The sequence below is a fragment of the Urocitellus parryii genome, chromosome 9 (genome assembly GCF_045843805.1).
Source record: "Urocitellus parryii isolate mUroPar1 chromosome 9, mUroPar1.hap1, whole genome shotgun sequence".
Lineage (NCBI taxonomy): Eukaryota > Metazoa > Chordata > Mammalia > Rodentia > Sciuridae > Urocitellus > Urocitellus parryii.
The window spans coordinates 86,379,995-86,402,698 of record NC_135539.1 but is presented as its reverse complement, the minus strand read 5'-3'; the positions used below and the strand labels follow the sequence as shown (position 1 = coordinate 86,402,698).

The window sequence follows — 22,704 nt, the reverse complement described above, 5'->3', positions numbered from 1 at the left end:
GCCAGACGGAGCGGGAGCGCCGGGCTGGGCCGCCGACGCCGACGCCGCGGCCAGGGCGCACTCGGCGCTCGGCTGGCGATGTCTGCGCGCCAGCTCGCCCCGCCCCGCGCCGTCGCCGTCGCGTCAGCGTCGGCCGGAAGCGCCCTCAGTGCACGGGGCGCGGAGCGGCTGAGTGGCCAGGTGAGTGCCTCACGGCCGGCGTGCTTGACCTGAACTGGCCCTGCGGGTGGGAACGGCTGGGCTGAGGGAGCCCCGCCCGCGGTAATACCCCCAAAGGATGGACCGCCCCGGGACGAGGCCCCCACGGGATGAGCCCCCGCCCACGGGGCGAGCCCTGCCTGTGATGACACTCCCAAGGGATGGACCCTCCCAAGAATGGGCCCCCCCAAGGGATAACAACCCCCCTCCATACCTCCCCAAGGAATGAACCACCCCCAAGAAATGAATTTCCTTCCTGGAATGAGCCCCCCACCCCCAGGGATCCCCACAGCGAAGCGATAAGCCTTGCTTCTAACCAAGGGCTGGCGTACCCCTCCCGCCCTGTTGAATTCCCCCCAAGGGATGAGCCCCTTTCCCCCATTTGAGTCTTCGCTCAGGGCTGGGCCCCACCAGAGGGAGAACCCACCTGAGCTGAGCCTCACCTGCTCTCCTCCGCGGTGGTTCTGGGCCAGCTTGGGGGCTTGGAGGTGGCCACGCCCCCTGGGAGGGATGCCCCTGCCAGGTGGCTGCAGTTGCTTACAGGATAAATTGCAGCAGTCCTCAAGGTAGAGGTTCCTTTGGTTTGACCGAAAGATAAAAAAATCACTGTGATGTTTTTTCAGTTCTTGAGTTAGTCTATTTTGTTTTTATTTTCGATAACTACTTCTATGTGGTGTATCAGAAAAGTTTTTCTCTTAAGCTAAATTGCTGGTTTTTTGAGATGAAAATAACTTAACATTTTACTTATGACTTAAGAAATCTAAAGCTGCTTGCCTCAGTTTTGTATTAATTGTGGATGTATCTGTTGTAGTCTTCTCTGCAGGTGTGTATGTGGGGGTGTGTGGGGTGTGTAAATTTCTTTGTGAATACTGACTTTACAGTGGGGAGTTACTGTTGCATTAGATATAACAGTGTTTCTCTTGGGATGAGTTAATGCTCTCTCTTTTCCTTGGAGAAATATATTTTTCTAATACTATATTGCATATTTATTTCTTTGCACTGCTTAACAGAATTTATCCTAACAGGTGATACATAGTACACTTTAGAGGTTATGTGAAGAGTTGATGATTCTTTCCATTCCAGTCATTTGGTTTTGCCTTGTTGAGTGCTTGCACACTTACCTCTGGGAGTGTGTTCACAGCAGAAATATTTGTAACACGTCTTCTGCACACTTTTGTCTGAATTTCCCTAGGAAATTTGTCATTGATGTGTTTTAATTTGTTAAAATGTTTAATAGTACGTAATAAGACTCCTGCTGTTCCTTTTCTGGTGCCTGTTAAGTTTGATCTTGTTGTAATACAACTTTCTGTTGTTTTTATTATAGATAACGTGTGGCAATGGCTGCTGTATATTCTGGCATTTCCCTGAAGCTTAAGAGCAAGACGACTTCCTGGGAAGATAAACTAAAACTTGCTCACTTTGCTTGGGTTTCCCACCAGTGCTTCCTTCCAAATAAAGAACAAGTAAGTTTAATGTGACACTTATATTTTTATGATTTAAAATAATCACTGTACAAATTGCATATAGGTATTTATTTAAAAGAAAAAAAGATTAGAAAAATTGGGAAGGAAACTTTGTTGGAGATTGATTAAAGGTAATGTCAGTGAAAAAAGTAGTCAGATCTTCCTGATTTCTTTCAGGTTGAAGGTTGGGAAATGGAAAAGTGTTAGTATTAATCTGTGCAGAGAAGGGGTTGAGATTAGGGGTAGATTAGTGGTAGACCACTTGCCTAGCATTGGGTCTAATCCCCAGTATTGTAGGGTGTGTGGAGAAAGCCATGCTAGAAATAGGCTGGTCCCACGGACATTGCTCTTTGCTCAAGCTTATTTGGCTAAAAATGGGATAACAGTAGGATGGCAGACTAAAGACTCATGAGATTGGACTGACACACATCCTGATACTGGTATTAAAGGAGGCAGCATAAGACATCGGACATGGATCATGTTGTGGATGTGCTCAGGGGAAGTCTGTAGAATACCTGTCCTGTCCTCACCTGGTTATACATAGAGTCATCCTCACAGTTTGGTGGTTGCCTGGCTGGTGCTGCTCAGGGTCAGATATGGGTAGCCTGACAGGTTGTGTGATCAGAATCTTCACTGTCCTTACCTTGAGAGTTTTCCCCTTTTGGCTTGTGCCCCTCTTCCTACTATTCCTGGCAGCTCTGGGATTTCTGGCACTCCGAACAGAGGCCTCACCACTTCTCACAGCTCTCACATGGACAGTCATAAAGGGCACATGTGTGCATCCCCTCTTGTCCAGCCCTGTGCATCAGTCCACACCCACTGTCTCCTGGCTGCGCTGAAGGTGGGCTGGGGAAGCACCACACAGACCCCAGGGTTCTGACTCTTTTTGCCTTTGCTTTGTGTATGTGATTCACTTGTGGCCACCTTCCGAGCAGTCGAGCTTCTACCTCTTAAAACTCAGCACAGCATGGGAAAGAGGATAAGATGTTAGCATTTCTCCTGGAATTTTTAATTGGCCCCAGATGAAGACAAAGTTGGCTATTTTTCCCCTTTCTTTTCCTTTTTGGGGTATTGAACCCAAGTGCACTTTAACACTGAGCTACATCTTCAAATCCTTTTTTTTTTTTTTTTTTTGGTATTGTTTTGAAACTGTCTTCAAATTTGGGATCTTCTTGCCTTAGCACCCTAGTTGATGGGATGACAGGCATGAGCCACCAGGCCTGGCCCTTTTTATTCTTCTAAAAGTAAATTTTTAAGATGCCCTGGTGTTGACATGATGTGATTTTACCACAGGTGAACCTTCCAGGAGAGTGTTCTTCTTGCAATTGGATTTGGTTGGGTGTTCCCAGAGTGTTCAACATCTTTTTCTCTTGTAGAAGAAATTCATTTATATAAGAGTATGTTTCCTTCAAATTCAGGTTTTACTTGATTGGGCAAGACAGTCATTGGTTGCATTTTACAAGAAAAAACTTGAACTGACAGAAGATGTTGTTGAAAGGCTTTGGGCCTATATAGATAACATTCTACATAGCAGAAAATTGCAGAATCTTTTCAAGAATGGAAAGACAATCAATCTTCAGATCTCCCTCGTCAAGGTAACTTGTGAACATTTAGGAAATTTCAAGTGACTTATTGATTTATTTCAAGTGGTCTACACTGTGCTAATAAGCTTTTTATAATATGTAATGTTAAAGAAGAGCTTAGACTGGCACAGTTGTGCACACCTGGAATCCTAGTGGCTTCGGAGGTTGAGGCAGGAGGATCATGAATTCAAAGCTGGCCTTAGCAACTCAGCGAGATCCTATCTTTAAATAAAAATATTAAAAAGGACTGGGGATGTGGCTCAGTGGTTAAGTGCCCCTGGGTTCAATCCCCAGTATCAGTCAATAAATAAGAGCTTAGAACTATTTCAGAACAGATTTTGATTACCTTTTTAATTGGAAAAAGTAGCCAGCAAATTATGCTAGTCTTAATTTTTACCCTCAAAACAGAGGATTAAACTCAGGGGCACTCTACCACTTAGCTACATTTCAGCCCTTTTAATTTCTTATTTTGAGACATAGCCTCACTAAATTTTCCAGGCTGGCCTGGAACTTGTGATCTTCCTGCCTTGGCTCCTGGCTAGCTAAGATTACAGGTGTTTGCTACCACCCCTGGACCTCACAGTTTTTTGACTGAAAGTAATTTTGAAAGCTGAAATCAGAGATGTGAATTTCATTGTCAGAATAGTACTTTGAAATGTCATGAGTATAGCTAATTACACAAGGACTACTACTAAGGAGTGTTTTGTATGGGACAGGCTCAAAGAGGTTACATAACTTGCTTCCCATCACTTAGGTGGTGGGTGTGAGGTAGAGTTGAGAGTTGAACCAGCTGGAGCTGATCACAAAGCCTGCCGTCACGGGCAGAGGGGAAGTCAGTGGAGGAGAATGCCATGAGCTGCAAGTAGTTCTTGGGATGAGGCCCTCCACTGTGTGCTTTGAAGTAGCAGACAGTGGGTCATTTTGAACCGTCCTTTGGAGCATGGAAGGAATATTTAGAACATCTCAATGTTCAAGAAACCACACTTACTACACTTAAATTTTTAAAGTGGGAAAGATTTTTACTGATGAGCCCATGGTGGCACATTGACTCCTAAGGATTCAGCATGTCCGCTGCAGCTTACCAGAGCAGCCCCTGAAGTTCGGCGTCAGCCCTTGCTAGGTGGAAGTGACGGTGCTCCTCGTGCTTCTCATAGGTAGCATAGCATCCTGGGCAGGTTGGATTCTTACCTCCAATAAGGAGCGAGTCACTCTGCCTGTCAGTGAATTTAGGAATCTGGTTGGCTCTCATCTCTGTTGTCTTTGAATTTTTGAATTTTGAGAGCAGTAGATAGTGGGTCTGCTGTGTAATGATGAGCAGTGACTGGCAATTTGCTTTCCTTTATAGAGTACCTTTTTTTAAAAAAAAAAAATATATTTATTTATTTTAGTTTTCAGCGGACACAACAGCTTTGTTTATATGTGGTGCTGAGAATTGAACCCAGGTCGCACACATGCCAGGCGAGCACGCTACCACTTGAGCCACATACCCAGCCCTAGAGTACCTTTTTTTTTAAAAGAAGGAAAAATATAATTGACTATAAAAACATGTTAGATCACATGGTCATGATCCAAGTGCCACTGTCCACCTACCTGGTAATATCAGAGCTGAGTTAACAGATTCAGGGGCTGAGAAGAAGTGACGGCTGATATTTAAATCTTTTAAAGCCCAGCTTTTAAAAAATGGTGAGCATACCTACAAAGGATTAGTGCCTGCTTGGAGTTGATACTGGCAAAAGGTGGGTGTGTGAATGAATCAAAGCAAGTACTTGGCTGTCTTTCAGTTGCTCTAAGCAAATGTCAAGTTCAGGTAGATATGATAGCCTGGACATCTCTTTCATATCAAGTGTGGGAGAAGAATGAGCTGATTGGTTCTGTGGTACTATTTTGTGTGTGTGTGAGTTTAGGGAAGTAACGAGCTTTCTTTCTCTCTTAATCTCAGATCATCAATGAGAGAATAGCTGAGTTCTCTCTTTCAGGATCCCAGAGAAACATCTCTGCTGTCCTAAGCAGCTGCCAGGGCATCCTCTCTACGCCTGCCCTGGCTGTCATCTACACGGCCAAACAAGAACTGCTGGTGGCCTTGCTGAGCCAGCTGTGCTGGTCAGCCTGTAGGCAGCCAGAGGGAGCTGTGGCAGTCCCACTACTTGAGGTCATTCACCTAGCCTTGGGCCACTACCTCTTGATTCAGCAGCAGCAGGCCAACCCAAGACGTGTCTTTGGGGAGGTGACTGGGCACTTGCTCCAGCCCTGCCTGATCCTGAGGCACCTTCTCTCTGGGGGTACTTGGACACAGTCTGGCCAGGGCCAGGTGCCCCAGGTGCTCAGCCGGGAAGTCAGAAGTAAGCTTGAGGCTGTGCTTCGAGGAGGAGTTTTTCAGCTTGATATGCTCTCTTCCTACACAGAGGAGCTTCTGGGCCAGCAGCAAAGAGACACAAAGATCGGGACCCCAAAGAGTCTTCTCACTCCCCTGGACACAGTGGTGACCAGACTGCTAGATGCTGGCCACTGTGAACTGCACCTTCATGCCACCGTTGTGGCCACCTCAGTCGCTGTGTTGTACAGGCTCTTTCTGGATTCTTACCTCAAGGAGGGAAACCAGTTTCTCTGCTTCCAGGCTCTCCCCAGGCTGTTTGGCTGCCTGCGAATTTCACACCTGCAAGAGGAGCCAGGGAAAACCATGTCTACACCAGATTGGACCACAGAGCTTCTGGTAGTGGAGCAGCTGCTAAGCTCAGTGGCTAGCAGCAACATCTACAATGTGGCCACTGACAGGATCCGACATGGGGAGGCGCAGTTCCACTTCTACCGCGGGGTGGCTGAGCTGCTGATAAACCACCCACAAGCACCCGTGCCAGCCTGGTTCCGCTGCCTCAAGATTTTGATATCTCTCAATCATTTGATTCTGGAGCCAGATCTAGATGACCTGTTGTCTTCAGCTTGGATTGATGTGGAAGTAACAGAGTTTCGAACCAAAAAAGCCCAGGAGGTGCTTATTCACACCCTCTTCCAGACATATGCCAAACTCCGACAGGTGCCACAGTTGTTTGAAGAACTTTTGGGAGTGATCTGCCGCCCAGCTGCGGAGGCACTGAGGCAGCCTGTGCTGGCTGCAGGCCCCTCTGCTGCACTCTGCACATGCCTCCTGGAACTGCCACCAAGTCAGGTCCTGGACATGTGGTCCCTCGTGCTGGACAAGTTCCAGTCTTTAATCCTGCCCTGTTTGCAGAGTGATGTCGACATGGCCCTGAAGTCTTTGTCCCTCAGCTCACTGCTACACTGCGTCATGTTCAACATGCCTAGCCTGGATAGTAGCACACCCCTGCCTGTCATCCGACGGGCACAGTGTATGATGGAGAGGGTGCTGGGAGAGCTCGTGAAGCCCCTTCTGGCCCTCCTCCTGGACACCCCAGGCCCAGAGTCTGAGCTGTGGCTACAGAAGGTGAGTGACTCTGCACTCCTGCTCTCTTATACCTGGGCCCAGGTGGATGCCATGCTCAGTTTGAACTGTGGCCAGTATTGCTCTGTGGCTGGGACCCAGCTAGAGATCTCCAGCTGCCCTTCGTTGCTCCCAGGTGTGGAAACACGGCTTTGGAAGAAGGTCGAGAAGTTTACAGCCCAGTCCAGATCTCTTGGTAGGTATTGCTTAGAACAGCTCTACCTGCAGAGAATGAGAAGGACACTGATGCAGACTAGCTCCCAGTCCGAGCAAGTCCTCCAGACTTTGAGGTGTGATGCTGCCTACATTCTTGGTTCTGGCAGGGGCAGCTTGAGTTTAAGGATGACAGCTTTCTGGGATGGGCAGGTGGGAACAGTGAGTGCACCTACGTATCCTGCAGCACACTGGCACTTGTTAGTGTCAAACCTCCCAATATTAATACCCTACTTATGTCTGGATGATGTCAGATACCTGGCCAAAGTCCTGTTAAGAACTTTGCCAACCAGCCAAGCCCAGGGAGCCTCTGCAGATGAAGAGCCATCCATCACACTTGAGCGAGTGTCCACATCCCTCCTTCACAGCCCTCTCTTTCCAGAGATGCAGTCCCTCCATTCTGCCTTCCTGATGTGCGTAGCTACAAGGTGTTCCAGTATTCTATGCTCCGGTTCCCAGAGTGGCCCAGGTCCTCTCAGCCAGAAGTTACCCTGGCTTTTTGAAAAGGACCACACAGTTATGGCTCACTGGGAATCCAGATTTGCAAAAGTTGGACCTGAAGGTGTAGAACCAAGAGGAGAAATTGCCCAGAACTTTCTGTCCCTGCTCAAGAGTGACTTTCCCATCCGGCTGGAGGATGAACAGTTAGGAGACCTCCTGGGGCTTCTGAACATTATTTCTGCTCTGCACCTGGACAGCCTTTTGCCATCCCATCATCTGCATTACTTTCTTTTGCTACTGACCATGGCTGTCAGCACACAGGGGCGTTCCTGTTCCTCCCTGGCCCTCCAGTTCCTGACGACCTGCTACCAGCTTCTTGGTTGCTTGCAGAGGGGAAGGAATGCCCGCTGTGTATTTAGAGTCATGTATGTCAGTGATATTTTTGAGATTGTGCTAACCTCGTTGTTGCCAGCCAGTGGTGGACTCTGTCTTGAGGTGGATGACCCCTCTTGGCTGCAGTTCCTCCAGGTGGTGGGGTCATTCTTGGAGCAGCTAATGCAGTTGCTCATCCAGAGCAGACTGAGCTTGGTGCTGAATTTTGGGAAAATCACCACATTCCTCTCAAGGTGTAAAATGCACACTGAGGCAGCTTTCAGTGAGCAATTGGGAAACCAGAGCCCTCTGGGCAGCCAGCTGCTTCTGGTGTGTCTAACTAAGTTGTGCCAAGTCCTGGGGCCTCTTGTCAAGGACCGGAGGCAGTCGCAGGAGGCACCAGCATCACTGCCTGAGTTGCTGCAGCAGGCTATGCTGCAGATGGCCACTGGACTGCAGCCATGCTTGGTGCCAGGGACCAGGGGCCACTGTCTGCCCTCAGCACTCCTCTCAGCTGTTGCCACGCTCTTGGAAGTGGACCTAAGCCATCACCCAGATTGGGTTGGGATTGCACAAGGGACGGACAGAGTAGTGCCCACCAACGCTGCCCTCTACCAGAGTGTTTACTCCCGACTGCTGTTGGAGTTGCCAGCCCTGGCAAGGGACACTCCGTCTTTCCAGGCAGCTTTGCAGTTTCTAACTCTGTTCTTTTCGGCCCCAGCGCTCTATCCCTCAGAAGGAACTGTTTTTGCCTCTATGCTTCAAGCCGTGAGGACAGTTCTTGCAGGTAAGATGCCTTCTCGTGAGCAGAGGCTTGGGCAGCTGGAGCCCTGTCACCAGCATGCCTCTCCTTTTGATCAAGGAGTAAGTGATACCTGCTGTCTTTGCAAGGTCTTCCCACAGGGACAGTGGGAAGGGTGCCCTCCCAGTGCTGGCCCCAGGGTTTTCTTTTCTGTTTACACCACAGGCAGGTATGAGCAGTAGGTCTATGGCTCTCCCACAGTACAGCATGGCCTGCAGGTGTGCCCCTCAGCACCTTGTTCCTCACTGACTCTGGAGAAGGTTCTGTGGGGGGGGGGTATTTTTTTTTTTTCCCTTAGCACTGGGACTGAACCCAGGGCCTCACACCTGCTGGGCAATGGTTCACTGCTGCTCTGCTCTGCTGGCCCTTGTGTGTGTGTTGAAATCTAGCCCCCCTCTCTTTTTTGGCCTTTAACCTGCTCTGGCTGTGGATGCCTGGCATTAGTTAATTTCACCCTTCTTAGACTCTCAGGGCTATACTTTGATTTTGTTTTTTGATTTTTTTTGTGTGTGGTGCTGGGGATTTAACTCAAGACCTTGTGTATGTGAGGCAAGCACTCTACTAACTGAGCTATATCCCCAGTCCTTGATTTTTAAAAGATGTAAAATCTGCCAACTCAAAAAAAATTGCAAATGGCTCAGTTTGTAGGGGCCTTCTATGGCTCCTTAAGGGCAGTGCCACCTTCCAAGCCCTACTCGTCATGCTGCCTGTGGCTCATTGCATGGTGTTAGTGGGTCCAGAGTCTGTCCTGTTTTAAGATAGCCTACCATAGGGCTTTGCTAAAGGACTGGGCTAGGACTTAGGATAGTCTTATCTTTATGGTACTGGGGACTCAGCCCAGGGTGCTCTACCATTGAGCTACACCTACAGAACCTTTTGTTTTGAGACAGAGCCTTGCTAAGTTGCTGAGACACGCCTCAAGCCTGTGATCCTCCTGCCTCAGCCTTCTGAATGGCTAGAATTGCAGTCATGGCCACCACACCTACCTAAGACAAGTCTTTTGAGGTGAAGCTGAGGACTTGGGCCCAGCCTGACCCTCAGTACGTGCTGAGCTCCTTTTCCCACAGAAAAATTATGAGGGTCAGTGGGGCCTTGTAGGAAGTAAAGCCACCTGGTCTGCCTGAGTCTGTGCCAAGCCTGAAGTTGGCCTGAACAAGGCTGCCGTTGTCAGTGCCCTTCTTCTCCAGCTGGACTGTGGGTCAGCTGAAGGAGCTCGGCATGATGCTGTATCTTCCTGTCATCTAGTTTTTCTTTTTTTCTTTTTTTTTTTTTAAAGGAAGATATATATATTTTTTTAAGAGAGAGTGAGAGAGGAGAGAGAGAGAGAGAGAGAGAGAGAGAGAGAATTTTTAATATTTATTTTTTAGTTCTCGGCGGACACAACATCTTTGTTGGTATGTGGTGCTGAGGATCGAACCCGGGCCGCACGCATGCCAGGCGAGCGCGCTACCGCTTCAGCCACATCCCCAGCCCTCCTGTCATCTAGTTTTTCAAGGAGTGGTGTTCCCCTTCCTACAGGGGCTAATACTGAGCCTTTTACTCAGATCGGCAATATCCTCCTATGTGGGCTTCCCAGGCAATAGCAGCTGGGGTCTGGAGTTCTGGCCGCTTGGCCTTTTTGATAACAGAATGCCTTGTCCCCCATCCCCTGCAATCCATGGCAAGTTGAGGCAGTCTTTAAGCCCTGACTCTTGTGTCCCTGTGCAGGTAGTACCTCTTACCCCAGGGACAGAGCCTCAGCTATGGTGAGACCAGTGTGCTACCTGTCCCTAGTCCAGCCCTCATACCTGAGCCATGTGACTATCCAGGGAAGTGCCAGAGTAGAGAGCCATTCTGGAGAGATGCCATGCAAGGAGTGGCTCAAGGCACTAGCAAGGGACAGGGAATGCAAAGGTGGTCTAAGAGAACTGAAGAGTGGCCACACAGGTTACCCCGTGGAGGTCCCAGTCTCCTTAGTGGCTCAGATATGGCTTTTGGCTTGGACACATGAGCCTTTATGAAGAATCCTTCCTGGCAATGAACGACTTCCTCCCTGGGGTCACAGAAGCCAGCTTTACCGTTGGTCCTCCTGGGTGTAGAACTGTCTCCTGCTCTGAAGCAGTGAGCCGCTGGCTTTGGTCTAAGAAGTAACAGCGTCTTCATGGATCCCAGGAGAGAGGCCATGAGATTCTACACACCCAGCCAGGACTCGGGGACACCAAGCGGCCAAGCCTAGCTGTGTGAAGGGTGGTGGGTGGGAGGGGAGCATGCACGAGAGGTCTCACCATGGCATCCTGCTCTTTGCCAGCTGCAGGAGTAGGTGCTGTAGTGCCTATTTCACTGATGAGGGGACTGAGGCCAAGTGGCCAGGAGTTAGGGTCTCACAGCTTGTAGGAGACTCAGACCTACCTCTGTCTCATAGAACTTCTGGTTCCCTGCCCCCAGCTCTGAGAGTAGTGGGCACAGACTGGCAAGTGGAAGGCATTCTGGCAAGATGGGGTGGTCAGTCAGCTGGAGGATCAAGCTGGGGCCAGAGAAGGAAGGCTGGAGGACTCAGGTGACATTCCTGGGGGTTAAGGTTCTCTTGCTCTTTCCAGCACTCCTGTCTAGTGAAAAGTACATTCCCACTCCTGCCCCTAACTGAATTTATATGATTCACCAAGGAAGTAGGCACCAGTTGCCAGGCTGCCAAGGGCAGAATGCACTGTTGCTGAGCCTGCTGTTGGTGGCCGGCATGTGTGTGTACTGTGTGTGCACACTTTGCTTGGCATAGCTCTATGTCAGTGGCACTGCCAGGGCTGTGTTCACCAGCACTTGAGTGTCCCAGGCCCCTCAAGCTGGGATTGCTAGTCTTTGTGGCTGCTCACCGCCTCCTACAGCCACTCTGGCTTGTGTCACTTCTTTACACCTTGGATTCTTTTCCCACAGATCCTGCCATCTCTGCTCTGGCTGCCCAGGACATTGAGCCTCACTTGGGAGCCCTATTCACCCAGATGTTGGAGGCTGGGACGATGGAGGACTTTGGGCTGGTGGTCCGGTCTGTTCTCCAGGGGCTGGACATCTGTCACGTGTGGACAGCAGACCTGCAGGCAGGTACCCTCCCTCTGTCCGCATGGCAGGCTCACATAGTGTCAGCCAGTGGGCTTGTTTAGGATTCCACTCATCCTTGAAGTAAGCAAGCACATCCCCACTGAGAACAGAAGCCCAGCCTTGGGAGGAGCCCTTGATTTCAAAGGGGACTGTCCTAGGTTACAAACTGCCTTCTTACTCTATAGAAGCTAGGTGTGACATATACGCAGTACTGACCCACAGAATGCTTAAATTCCACCTGTTCGTCACACTTTCGTGAAGACAGCCTGACGTGAGCACAGCCCACAGACCAGCACTGGAGAAGCATGTGGTCCTACAGCCCAGTGCAGGTCCTAAGAAAGCCCTGGTGGTGCGGCCCACTGGGAATGACTCACACACAGCACTGAGGTGTTGGAATCAGCTCCTCTGGGTGGTCCCAGGCATTGACTTCTCAGAAACCTTGTCACATGGAGCTGACAGTTGGTGATCAGTACTGTAGCCATGGCCTCTGGTCCAGCTGCCTTCACTCCTGGTCCTATTAATGCCTTGTGATCAGTTTTGATTGGGTGGGAAGGGAGCTAGGGATGGTGATTTGGGAATTCTGGGGAAGAATGGGGGTCCAGGGATAGCACAGTCTTTTGGTGGGCACAAGGGCTCTACCTAGCCACTCCCCTGCCTGCACACTGACCCATCTCTGGAATTTGGACTGTGTTTCTGCAGCATACTTCGGCCTCTGGACTTTGGGGCTTCCTCCAACATATTGAGGCAGTTTAGCCCCAGGTTTCCATGTAGACAAGCCAGTCAGAGGTCTTCATGAGGAGGGGGGCTTTAACTGAGGGCTGAAGAATGGCAGGATTTGGGGAGTAGGAGGAGGGCACAGTGCAGGCAGTGTGCTGCTCCGCCAGAGCAGAGGGTGGGTGGGGGAGGAAGTGGCTGGGCATGAGGCCTTCAGGGGCAGGAGTGTGGGAGCACATGGGCTTGTGAGTGCACAGCCAGAGAGGTGAGCGGGGCCAGTGGCCAAGGGCAGCAGCAGGATGTGGGCTGCACAGTATTAGGGAAGAAGAGGCTGGCATGAGGCCAAAACCCAAGATGTTACATGCTCGGTGGGCAGTAGGTGCCCGTTCACTCATGCTGTGGCTTGAGGCCAGCGCCTGGGCCCATGACACTTCACCCAGTGTCTTCTTCCAGCCCCTCCTATCTGAAAACTGGTACTCCTGCTCTGAAGGACAGCCAGCGTCCTCCGTGGAGTCTTGGTGAATGGCTGAGTTCATTATCCTGGTCCTTTTGTGAGCCTGGCTGAGAGGCTCCTGAAAGGCCCCACTTTGCCAGAGCTGTGCTCACCTCCCTGCCTCTGGGTGCTGGTGAGAACTCACCCTCAGGCCTCGTCACTGCCCTCAGCATGGCTCTCAGGGCTCTTGGGTCAAGGTATCAGCAGCAGTGAGGGTTTCTCCTCCAGGTTGGGAGCTTCCTGCGCTGACTGCCCTCCTTGTTTCAGGCTGTTTTGTCTGCTGTCGGATTGCTCAAGCTGCTACTAAGCTGCCCACTCAGTGGAGAGAAAGCGAGCCTGTTGTGGCGTGCATGTCCCCAGATAGTCTCAGCTCTAACGGTGAGTGGCCTCTGGGGATGTGCTCTCCTGCTCTTCCCCTCTTCCCTGAAGACAGCCAGCGCTGGGTTCTGGCTTGGGGCAAATTTCTGGGCTGCTTCCTGCAGGTGGTTGTGAGCAGCAGCCCAGTTTGTGTGTTCCATCTGCAGCCCTGGCATGGGGGTGGGGAAGGAGGCATGAGAAGCACTGGGTGACATGACTCAGGGAGGAGGGGCTAGGGCTTGCTTCATCCCCACAGATGTTGTGCTCAATGCAGAATGTGTGTACATTGGAGAGGGTGTAGGCCTGCGGGACAGTGAGGGAGATGCCTGTGGAGTGGCTACTAGTGTCAGGGACAGGAGGGTCCTGTGTTGTTGTCTTCCCCGGGACCTATGTCCAGCGGTTGTCTTCCCCGGGACCTATGTCCAGCGGTCACTCAACTTTGTTTCACTTTACAAAACCCTAGTTCAGTTTGGCCCAGGCTTGGCACTTCCTCCCTAGGATGAACCTGACCAGAGCCTCCTGGCCATGGTGCCCAGGGCAGTGTCTGTTTCACCATTGTCCCCAGTGGCTCCTGGCCCTGCCATCTGAGGGATGTACTCTGGGTCTGAGTACGCTCAGAGAGAGGATATGGAGAGTGGCCCTCACCCGCCCTGTGTTTCCCAAGTCTGCACCATGGTTGAAGCAGGTGGTTCCTACGTGTGTGCTGCGCATCCCTAGTGGAGGGCCAGTGGGGGGTCGGGTGGTGATGGCATGTGATCATCTGCATGCCACGCAGGTTGGAAACACTTCATTTTTTTCATGTGTGGCAAGTTCTCTGCATGGCCAGCACAGCAGGGGCCCTTAGTGTCAGAGAGAGGGCACAGAGTGTCCCAGGTGAACTTGGGGAGAGTTCGAACTGTCCCTCTTCTCCAGTCTGTTCTCTTTGTTTTCTGGAACAATGATTAGACATCTTTGATGGGATTTATAAGGAGTTTAACAAGTCACATTTGGTCCCAGATGTGGAACTGATGGCCTGTTTTGGGAAAATGTCATCATGTGTGTCTGACGTCTAGTTTTCTTGTGGGAAACTGGATATGTCAACTCCTTTGTGAAAACAGCTTCTCTCTGCAGTAGATGAGTCCAGCAAGAAATGACCACATCCATAGCAGGTGCCTTGGGTGTGACTGGCCTCCTTGTCCCTTCACCAGTTCATTTGGAGCCTGGACGGTCTCCTCTGCCTGCCAGTGCTCAGCGTTCGTGTTGTTTCTTGGAGAATCAGTTTTTTTCTTCTTTTACCTCTCTCAATCTGTAGCTGCAAAGCCGAGAGGCTTGTCAGGAGCGGCCTGTGGTCCTCACAGTGGTCGAACCTGTTCTAGATGTCCTGGCTCTCCTGCTGCGGCAGGGCGAGGAGGCCATCAGCAACCCCCACCACGTCAACCTGGCCTTCAGTATCCTGCTTACAGTCCCTCTGGATCACCTGAGGCCACCAGAGTATGGCAGAGTCTTCTTGGGGCTGCACAATGTGCTCTTCTCCATCCTACAGTGTCATCCAAAGGTGAGGAGGCAAGGGTGCCAGCAGTCTCCACAGCATGGGCAGTGGACTTCAGCCTTCAGCAGGGCACACAGCCTGTCCTGCAGAGCAGTGGGCAGGGTGCTCTGCTAAGCAGACTGTGGCTCCAGGAAGTTACAGGCTCTAGACGAGTACTGGACTCTGTGTGTTCTTTGATGAGTCTAACACATCGAATGGTGCTAGTTACTGATATTCAAGGGCTCGTGTTTGAATAAACCCCTGTTTTGCTGGAGTCTCTTAGGCTCAAGTTCGAGTGGGTGGAGGACTGAGGTCCCTGGCTCTGGTTTCAGAGTAGACTGACTGCCTTTGGCGCTTCACAGCGCAGCAGAGCGCACTCAGGTAGCACTCACTGCCTACCTGCTGCCTCCCCAGTTGATGGCCTGCAAGGGTGGCAGTCACCTCTCTGGTGGTGAAGCAGTGGAGGTCAGTACTGGGATGTCCTGGGCCAGGGCTCTAAGGCTCACTGCATGCAGTGGGGACTCCCGAACATGAAGTACTCGCATCTTCAAAAGCACCCAGGTGTTCTCCAGGGTAGGCTGTTCTGGAGAGGGAGACCTGCTGACAGCACGGTTTTTCAGACAGATCATCTCTGGCAAGCTAAGCACTTACCAAGTTGGGTTCACTCCAGAGCCTTCCCCAGCCACCCATCACCTGTGGCCCTGCCTCTTCTGTCAGGTCCTCGTCAGTTGTTAGGTGACTGAAGTGCACCTGCAGTGCCAGTCAGTCACAATCCAAGGCTGCAGAGTTTTGCAAGAGATGGACAATTTCTCGAAGTGGTGACACGCAAAGAGGCTGTGTGGATCTTCGAAAACACGATCACATGAGCATTCAGCAGACCTAGATAGGAACATAGGAGCGTTTTGTGATCCGAACATTAGGCAAGAGGAGGACACACAGGTGACCACAGTGTGAGTCCACACTGGCACAGATGCCCACTAGCCTCAGGGACACCTGAGGGTGCAGCGGGAGGCTGGCTGCCAGTGCCGTACTTGGCAGCCATGTGTCTTGTCTCAGTCCTTGTGAGAGTCCTTCATTGTCCTTGTTTGCTGAGGAGGAAGCTGAGATACACACACACACACACATAGAGGCCAGATGACTTGTTGCAGTCATGTGAGGAGGTGGTGTGGAGAGTCTGCTCCTGGATTTGTGGCTTTTCACCCTAAGGTGGCAGAGGGTCAGGAGAGGCTGGGGAGTGGCAACACTTGGGGATGCTGGCAGAGCCCGCCTTTCTGTGGCCGTGCAGTGACTTGACCTGTGCAGTGCTGCCCAGAGTGTTGCTGGATACACACAAAAGACACTAGTAAGTCCCACATTTGAGTCACAGCAGGGCAATGCTGTCCAGTAAAGGGTTCAGTGGCTTCTGTATAGTCCAGCACAGTGACCACTGGCCTCCTAACAGAATGGCCATGTGTGGCTTGCAGACTGGCATGACTTAGAGCTGCATACCTAGCTGTATTTAGTGTGTGCACTGGTTTAACCTGAGTGTTACACTGCATGGGGCTGCCTGGGGATGGTGCTTGGTCTGCTTCCAATGTGTGCACATTGCCTGGGACTGCCTGGGGACCGCGCGTGGTCTGCTCCCAACAGTGTGTGTGTGCACATCCCACAGGGCTGCCAGGGATGGTGCGTGGTCTGCTCCCAAAAGGGTTGAATGTGAGGAAGCATTTTGTCATTTTGGTCACATAGTTAAAACAGTCCCAGCAGACCTTTTCATCCCTCTGGATAGAGGAGTCTTGCTCCCCATTCTACGTGGATTTGCTTGTGAGGCCCTTCCCTGGCACTCTATCTGAATGAGTCAGATGTTGCTGTTTGTTTCCAGGAGTGTTAGAACCAGCTTAGGGGAAAGCACAGCTTTAGCAGACTCTAGGCCAGGCTTGTCCACCAGATTCTAGAAGTTGTTCAGTGTGGAACCTCTACCACAGACTGGAAGCAAGGGTTAAAGAGTCGAGTGCAGGGTGGGTGAGCAGTCATACCAGAGATGAGGCCAGAGGAGCCTCCTGGCAGTAGGGCACACCTATTGTGAGCGCCCTGCAAGGCAAGGTGAAGAAAGAAGCAGGTGGACAGACGCTTGCATGCTCACCCTATTCTCTGATCTGCCATTGCAGGTGGTGCTGAAGGCCATCCCGTCTTTCCTGAACTCCTTCAATAGACTGGTGTTTTCAGTTATGCACGAAGGGCGGCAGAAAGACAAAGGTAATTCAGAATAGCAGCCTCAGAGGCAATTCCAAGTATATTTATCAAGTGGTCACAGATGTAACTAAGATAAATCTACTTTAGCCGAGTTCAGATCATCAAATAATCACTCAAGATATTAAAAGAAAAAATAAAACTCATTTTATCCTATTCAAAACAATGGACATGTTTGTCATCTCTAATTGAAACAATTCTTTTTCTGGAAACAAAAGTATCTAGATTTAGGAAATTTTTTTTACCACATAGCTTATACAGGATATATTTTTATGACTACATATGTAATCATTTTTATGACTACAGCCAGCCAGGCACAGCGGCCTACAGGGGAGGCCAGCCTCAGCAACTTAGTGAGACCCTCTCTCAAAGTAAAAACAGACTAGGCTGTGTCTCAGTGCTAAGGTGCTCCAACACCAAAAGAGACAGAGACAGATGGCACTGTGCTCCTGCCCTTGAGTTGGTGGTTTCTGGGAGGCAGAAGGAGCAGGGCGCAAGCTTCCCACTGACAAGGCCCTGTACCTTCCCTCTTGCCTGACCCGCAGGGTTGTGCCTCTTTCTCAGGGAAACTCACTCTGTCACATGGCACTACCAGGTACTGTGTCTGGGTCTTTTTTCCGCTTTGAAGGTGTGAATGCTGTCTGCTTTTCTGATTTGGGAAGTTTTCACTATTGGGAGGGGTTGCACTGAAGTAGTACTTGCTGTTTTACATTACAGTTTTAAAGTTGAGACATGGTACTCAAGCATGGGGACCAGGTGTTGCGGGATGCCCTGGTCAGATGGGAGGATATGAATCTCCTCGAGGATGTTGGGGAGCCCAGCCCAGCAGCCTGGGCTGACAGGAGCAGGCTTGATACCTCCCACAGGTGCCCCAGGCTGCGGCAGTAAGCCAGGTCCTTGACCTGCGCTGGAGAGCAGAGCACAGTGCTCAGCTGCTCTGCTGGGGGCCAGGCAGCGGCACAGTGAGCAGTTTAGCCTTCTGTGCTCAGCAGGGAGGACTGCGTCTGCTAAGGAGCAGGGCTGGGAAACATTCCCTCTCACACCAGCCTGGGCCTGCAGCTAGTGACTGCCTGCTGTTCTGTGCTAATCCCCGCAGATAGATCCCATCCGAGCGCCTTCAGGGCACTGTTCTGATGGTGCTGTCTGCCTAAATGGGAGATGGGCAGGCCTGGCTGAGGCCTGTGGTGTGGAGTGCAGCCTGGCCTGCCCTCTCATGTCCTTCGTCATTGTCCTTCCACGTGCCCACATTGTCCAGCCCAGTCACTTGCATCTGTACGTTCCCTTTGTTTGGTGCACTCTTAAGTGGTCATATGTGAAGTCGGAGGCTGAAGTAGCCCCTGCCAGCCCCTTTCACTCATTGGAAACAACAGGGTGAGCTTCTGAAAGGAGGAGAAGCGGCGGGCTGCCACGGGCTGTGGAGTGCCCCCTGGTGCTGCTATCTGGTAGCTTCACAGGAATCACACTGAAAGACTGCACCCCCTAGAGGTGGTCGCACAGGGTTTACAGAATGTGTTGCCTGTCTAAGAATCAGCCTCACTGAGGTCCAGCGTTTGTGTGATAGACCACCTTTGCTCAAAGTGCAGGGCTGTGTGAATCCTGACAGCCTGCAGCAGTGGAAAGCACAGTAGTCCCGGCGGGGGCACCCCATCTCTGCCTCCTATGGGTGCCTTGGTCCCTGCCCTCTTGGCCCAGCCCCAGGCAGCTGTGGCAAATGTGCTCTGTGTCACTACATTTCCCTGCATTTTTTAAAATTTTTAAAAATATTTTTTAGTTGTAGATGGACGTACTTTTATTTATTTTTTATGTGGTAAGGAATCTAACCCAGGACCTCACATGTGCTAGGCAAGCATTCGCTCTACCGCTGAGCCTCAGCCCCAGCCCCTCACTTGCATTTTCTAGATTTACAGAACTGGGCTGCCACCAAGCTGAGCCAAGCAGGGAAGACGTAGGCTGTGCAAGTTTTTGGACTGAGTCAGGGCCTGGGGGCTGCAGCATTGCAGGAAAGTGGGTCCTGGAAGATTGGAGGCTGCTTGGTGACAAGGTGAGGCCCAGATCCACCTATCCATCACCTTCACCACGACACAGACGCAATTTGGCATCTTATTTTTTTGAATCATATGATATTGGTGCATCGTTGTTTTTCTGTAAGACAACTTACCATTTTTCCCGTTTTATCTGCCTTGTAGAAGCGCGTCTCCTGTTTAAACACAGGAGCAGTTCTAGGTGTCATCCTGAAAGTCTTATTTTCCTGGTGGGATTCTTAAACATCCCATGCACTCTTGAGTGTTGTGGATGTTCTTTGTCCCCTGAATGTCTAGGTAAATATTTGGACATATCTTTTCTCCCTTCTCTTTTCTTCAAAATAAGCCAATCAGAGAGCCTAGAAAATGTAGAGGCTATCTGCTTGTAGTAGAGGTAAGACTGGAGGAGCTGGTCTGACTGTGCTGTGTCTGGAGCTAACCGGTTGGCCTTTGTCTGCAGGATGTGCCGATGACCTGTCAGTGGTCCTGGAGTGTGCGCGCCTGGTGGAGCGGATGTACAGCCACATTGCTGTGCGGTCCGAGGAATTCACCACGTCGTCCCCCTTCCTGGTGGCCCAGTATGTGTCAGAGGCGCAAAAGGTAAAGTCCAGGCTGAGTCTCTTTCTAGGGTTATTGTTTTTTTTAATTTTATGGTACTGGGGGTTGAATCCAGAGGCACTCAACCACTGAGCCACATCCCCAACCCATTTTATTTTGAGGCAAGTTCTTGCTGAGTTGCTTAGGGTCTCATTAAATTACTGAGGCTGGCTTTGAATTTGGAATCCTCTTGCCTCAGCCTCCTGAGCTTCTGGCATTGCAGGCATGTGCCACTGTGCCCTGCCCCAAGATCTTCTTCCATAGCCCTTGAGTGGCTTCTTCCCTGAAAGGCGAGTGGGCCTGAGCCCACTGTCCTGTACATGGCCAGGTGTGTGTGACATCACTGTGGGATGGCCTGAGGCCTGAGTGGAGCCGCGCCTGGGAGGTGCCAGGGCTCCTCGGCTTGTTGTCACTCTAGCACAAACTCTGCACCTATTTGGTCTATGTCCTGAGTGATCTGACAGGTGGCATGCCACTCAGAACGAGAACTGTTGTGGGACCAGGCTAATGAGGAGGGGCTGGTGGTCTGGGCCCTCTGCCACGTGGCAGGGATCTTAACTCTTGGGGTCGCTGTTGTGAGACCCAGCAGCCCCAGATGCTCAAAGCAGATGGCAAAGTGGAGAGGCAGGCAGAGTTGGTCAGATTAGTCCGACTTCCCAGCTCAGTGTTCTGGGTCACGAGTTTGTGGCCTGAGTCATCTTACATTGGGATGTCCTTGCTTATTTTTGGAAGCCTGTGGTACCCTTAGTACATTTGCCACAGGACTAAACTGGGCTGCACCAACCTGCTTGCTTAAGTGGCCCTAGGTAGAAAGCCCACAGCAGGTCCAGAGAGCAGGCCAAGTGGAGCGCTCCCATGTGTCCGTCTGCTGTATAGTGCGTGCCTGTCTCACTGCTTCTGCCTTCCGGTGAAGGAGTCAGCCTCTCCTGCAGGCTATGCACAGGAGCTAGCAGGGCATGGTAAGCAAATCGGGACACTGGGATGCGCACTGGGCGTTGGAGACAAGGGCCTCCTTCTCCAGGGCTAAGTGGACTGCTTGGCATGCCTCCCTGCCCCTGCTTCAGGCAGGACTAAGACTGTCGCGTGATCTTATGACCCACCTGTGCTGACCTCAGCTAGTGGCCCTGTCCACCTTCTGTGTGGGCAGGGGGCTAGGGACAGCCTGGCCACATGTGTGAGCAGCTGGGTCTTTGCCTGCTGGAGTGGAGACCACAGAGCGCCAGAGGCCCTGCATGGTCCTTGAGCGGCACATGCCACACCCCTACTTTGGTAACTGCAACTGTATAGCATTTGTGTGAATTGTGGTATTTCCAAACACCAACTTATTATTATACAAACTTTGATGAAAGAAAAGTCAGCATCATGTTCTTTTACTAAAAAATACAATGAGGTAGTGAGATCACTTTACTAAGGGCCAAGAGAGCAAGCAGTGATGGGAGCCTTGGGTCACGCGATTCCGACACTTACCTTAGGAGAGGCCTCTGGTCTCCTGGCCTCGTTTTCAGGCCTACTGTTCGTATATCTGTTGTGTTATTTTAATCTTGAAGTCCATTGGTTGCTGTGTATGTTGTAACCTTCATCGTTTTTTAAATTCAGTAATGAGAAAAAGGCTCCCCGTGTACTGGAAGCTTCTACTGAGAGCACCATCAGTCTTTCCAGATCAGTGCTTTTAGGTTTAAATAAGTGCTAGACAGCAGGTGCAGCTCAACAGACTGCACACTCTCTGCTTCTGGTGGGAGCACCTTCCTGATGGGCAGACCCAGGTGAGCACATGCGAGGTAGAACTCTCTGCAGCCCAGTTGTCTTGTTCCGCCCATGGTCAGAGCCACCATGGGAACAGGTAAGGACATTGCTGCAGCTTTTGTCTTCTCTGCCCTGTCCCCTTTACCACCAGGGCTCTATGTGGCTGGCTTGGGGTGAGTGCTTTGAACTGCTCGTTGGTCCCAGGAACTGTGGCGCTGCTAGTGGTGTTCTGTATGTTGGTCAGCGGTCCTAGCACTGTACAAGTCTTAAAAATCAGATATCCAAAGCCTCAAGGCTCTGGTGCAGCCAGAGCTCTGTCCCAGGTGTCCTCATGGAGCTCTGCCTTGCTTCCCAGGTGACTTTGTACCCCGCTGTGAAGGACCTACTGCAGGAGGGCATCTACCTCATCCTGGACCTCTGTATTGAGCCTGATGTCCAGTTCCTCCGAGCCTCACTACAGCCAGGGGCCAGAGACGTCTTTAAAGAACTGCACAGTGACTACCTCCGGTACCACAAAGCCAAGAACGAAGGAGAGAAGAGGTACACTGCCTAGGCCTCGCAACACAGTGTCTACCTCAGGGACCACAAAGCCGAGCATGCAGAACAGCAGATATACCACCTGGGCCACGCAGCATAGCACCCCCGGGGAGCCCAGGCAGCGTGGCCTTGAAGCCTCAGCAGTGTGGATGGTGAGGGCCCTGAATGTTCTGGTGCCATGTTGACCTGTGGAAACTCTGTATTCTTACATCATGTTTTTTAAAATATATCTTCAGTATGGTTCAGTCTGTCTTTTTGTCATCACTTTTTACCTTTGGTCTGGGATTGTATCCAGGGTCTTCGCACGCTGAGCACACACTCAAACCACGGACCACACCCTGGCCCAGTGTGTCTTTTTGTAAGTATGTGTTGCGTTAGAATCCTGAAAGCAGACCCTGGAATGAGATTGCTTCAGTAGAAGAGTTGGTGGTTCTTGACCTGGCTCAGTGGGTTCTGCCCCCTCCCGGTTAGCAGCTATAAGGAACTGGATTTTTGCTTCTGGTGCATGAGTTTGTAATTAAATCCTGTTTAAATACCTCTGCCTTTTAAATTCAAGCCAGAAATAGTGGGAGAGGGATTCCTGAGATGCCATGCTTCTGCCTCCCCTCTGAGAACCCTCCCGATGACCCTGGGAGACAACACCCTGGCTCCAGGGAGCTGTGTCTGCTGAGACAGCAACAGGTACCTGGGAGGCTCCTGGCACCTGTCTGGTGGGTGGCTGCTCCTAGCAAGGCACCAGGGCTCCTACGTGCTCCTTCTGCTTTGCTCTATGAAGTTCATTTTGGAATTAATTTTTTACGTTCAGTTTATTACAATAATTTTGTTTTCATTGCCTAATTGTTACAATTTGGGTATGAGGTGTTTCCTGAAAAGTGCATGCATCAGGCAATGCAGGAATGTTCAGAAGGAAAACATTCGATTAGGAGAGC

At 50.9% G+C, this 22,704-nt stretch overlaps 1 protein-coding gene across 2 annotated transcripts; it reads left to right on the top strand.

Moving 5' to 3' along the window:
* Positions 1 to 55: 55 nt before the first annotated feature.
* Positions 56 to 22,004, top strand: Urb2 (URB2 ribosome biogenesis homolog). Of its 2 annotated transcripts, XM_026413118.2 has the most exons (10): positions 56 to 180; positions 1,523 to 1,661; positions 3,080 to 3,256; positions 5,184 to 8,493; positions 11,416 to 11,576; positions 13,052 to 13,162; positions 14,433 to 14,675; positions 16,796 to 16,883; positions 19,359 to 19,498; positions 21,594 to 22,004. In XM_026413118.2, exons 2-10 carry the CDS (start codon positions 1,536 to 1,538, stop codon positions 21,789 to 21,791), a joined length of 4,554 nt encoding a protein of 1,517 aa, XP_026268903.1. In that variant the 5' UTR covers positions 56 to 180; positions 1,523 to 1,535; the 3' UTR covers positions 21,792 to 22,004. The 2 variants fall into 2 exon arrangements, with proteins under 2 accessions (XP_026268903.1, XP_026268910.1); XM_026413125.1 differs by lacking the exon at positions 21,594 to 22,004 and having other exon boundaries at positions 11,416 to 11,580; positions 19,359 to 19,443.
* The last annotated feature ends 700 nt before the right edge of the window (positions 22,005 to 22,704 follow it).

Coding starts and splice junctions, on each gene's coding strand:
- Urb2 (XM_026413118.2), top strand. CDS start 1,536: ATGGCTGCTGTATATTCTGGCATTTCCCTGAAGCTTAAGAGCAAGACG. Junction 3,257..5,183: donor TTCAGATCTCCCTCGTCAAG/GTAACTTGTGAA, acceptor TCTTAATCTCAG/ATCATCAATGAGAGAATAGC. Junction 16,884..19,358: donor AGGGCGGCAGAAAGACAAAG/GTAATTCAGAAT, acceptor CTTTGTCTGCAG/GATGTGCCGATGACCTGTCA.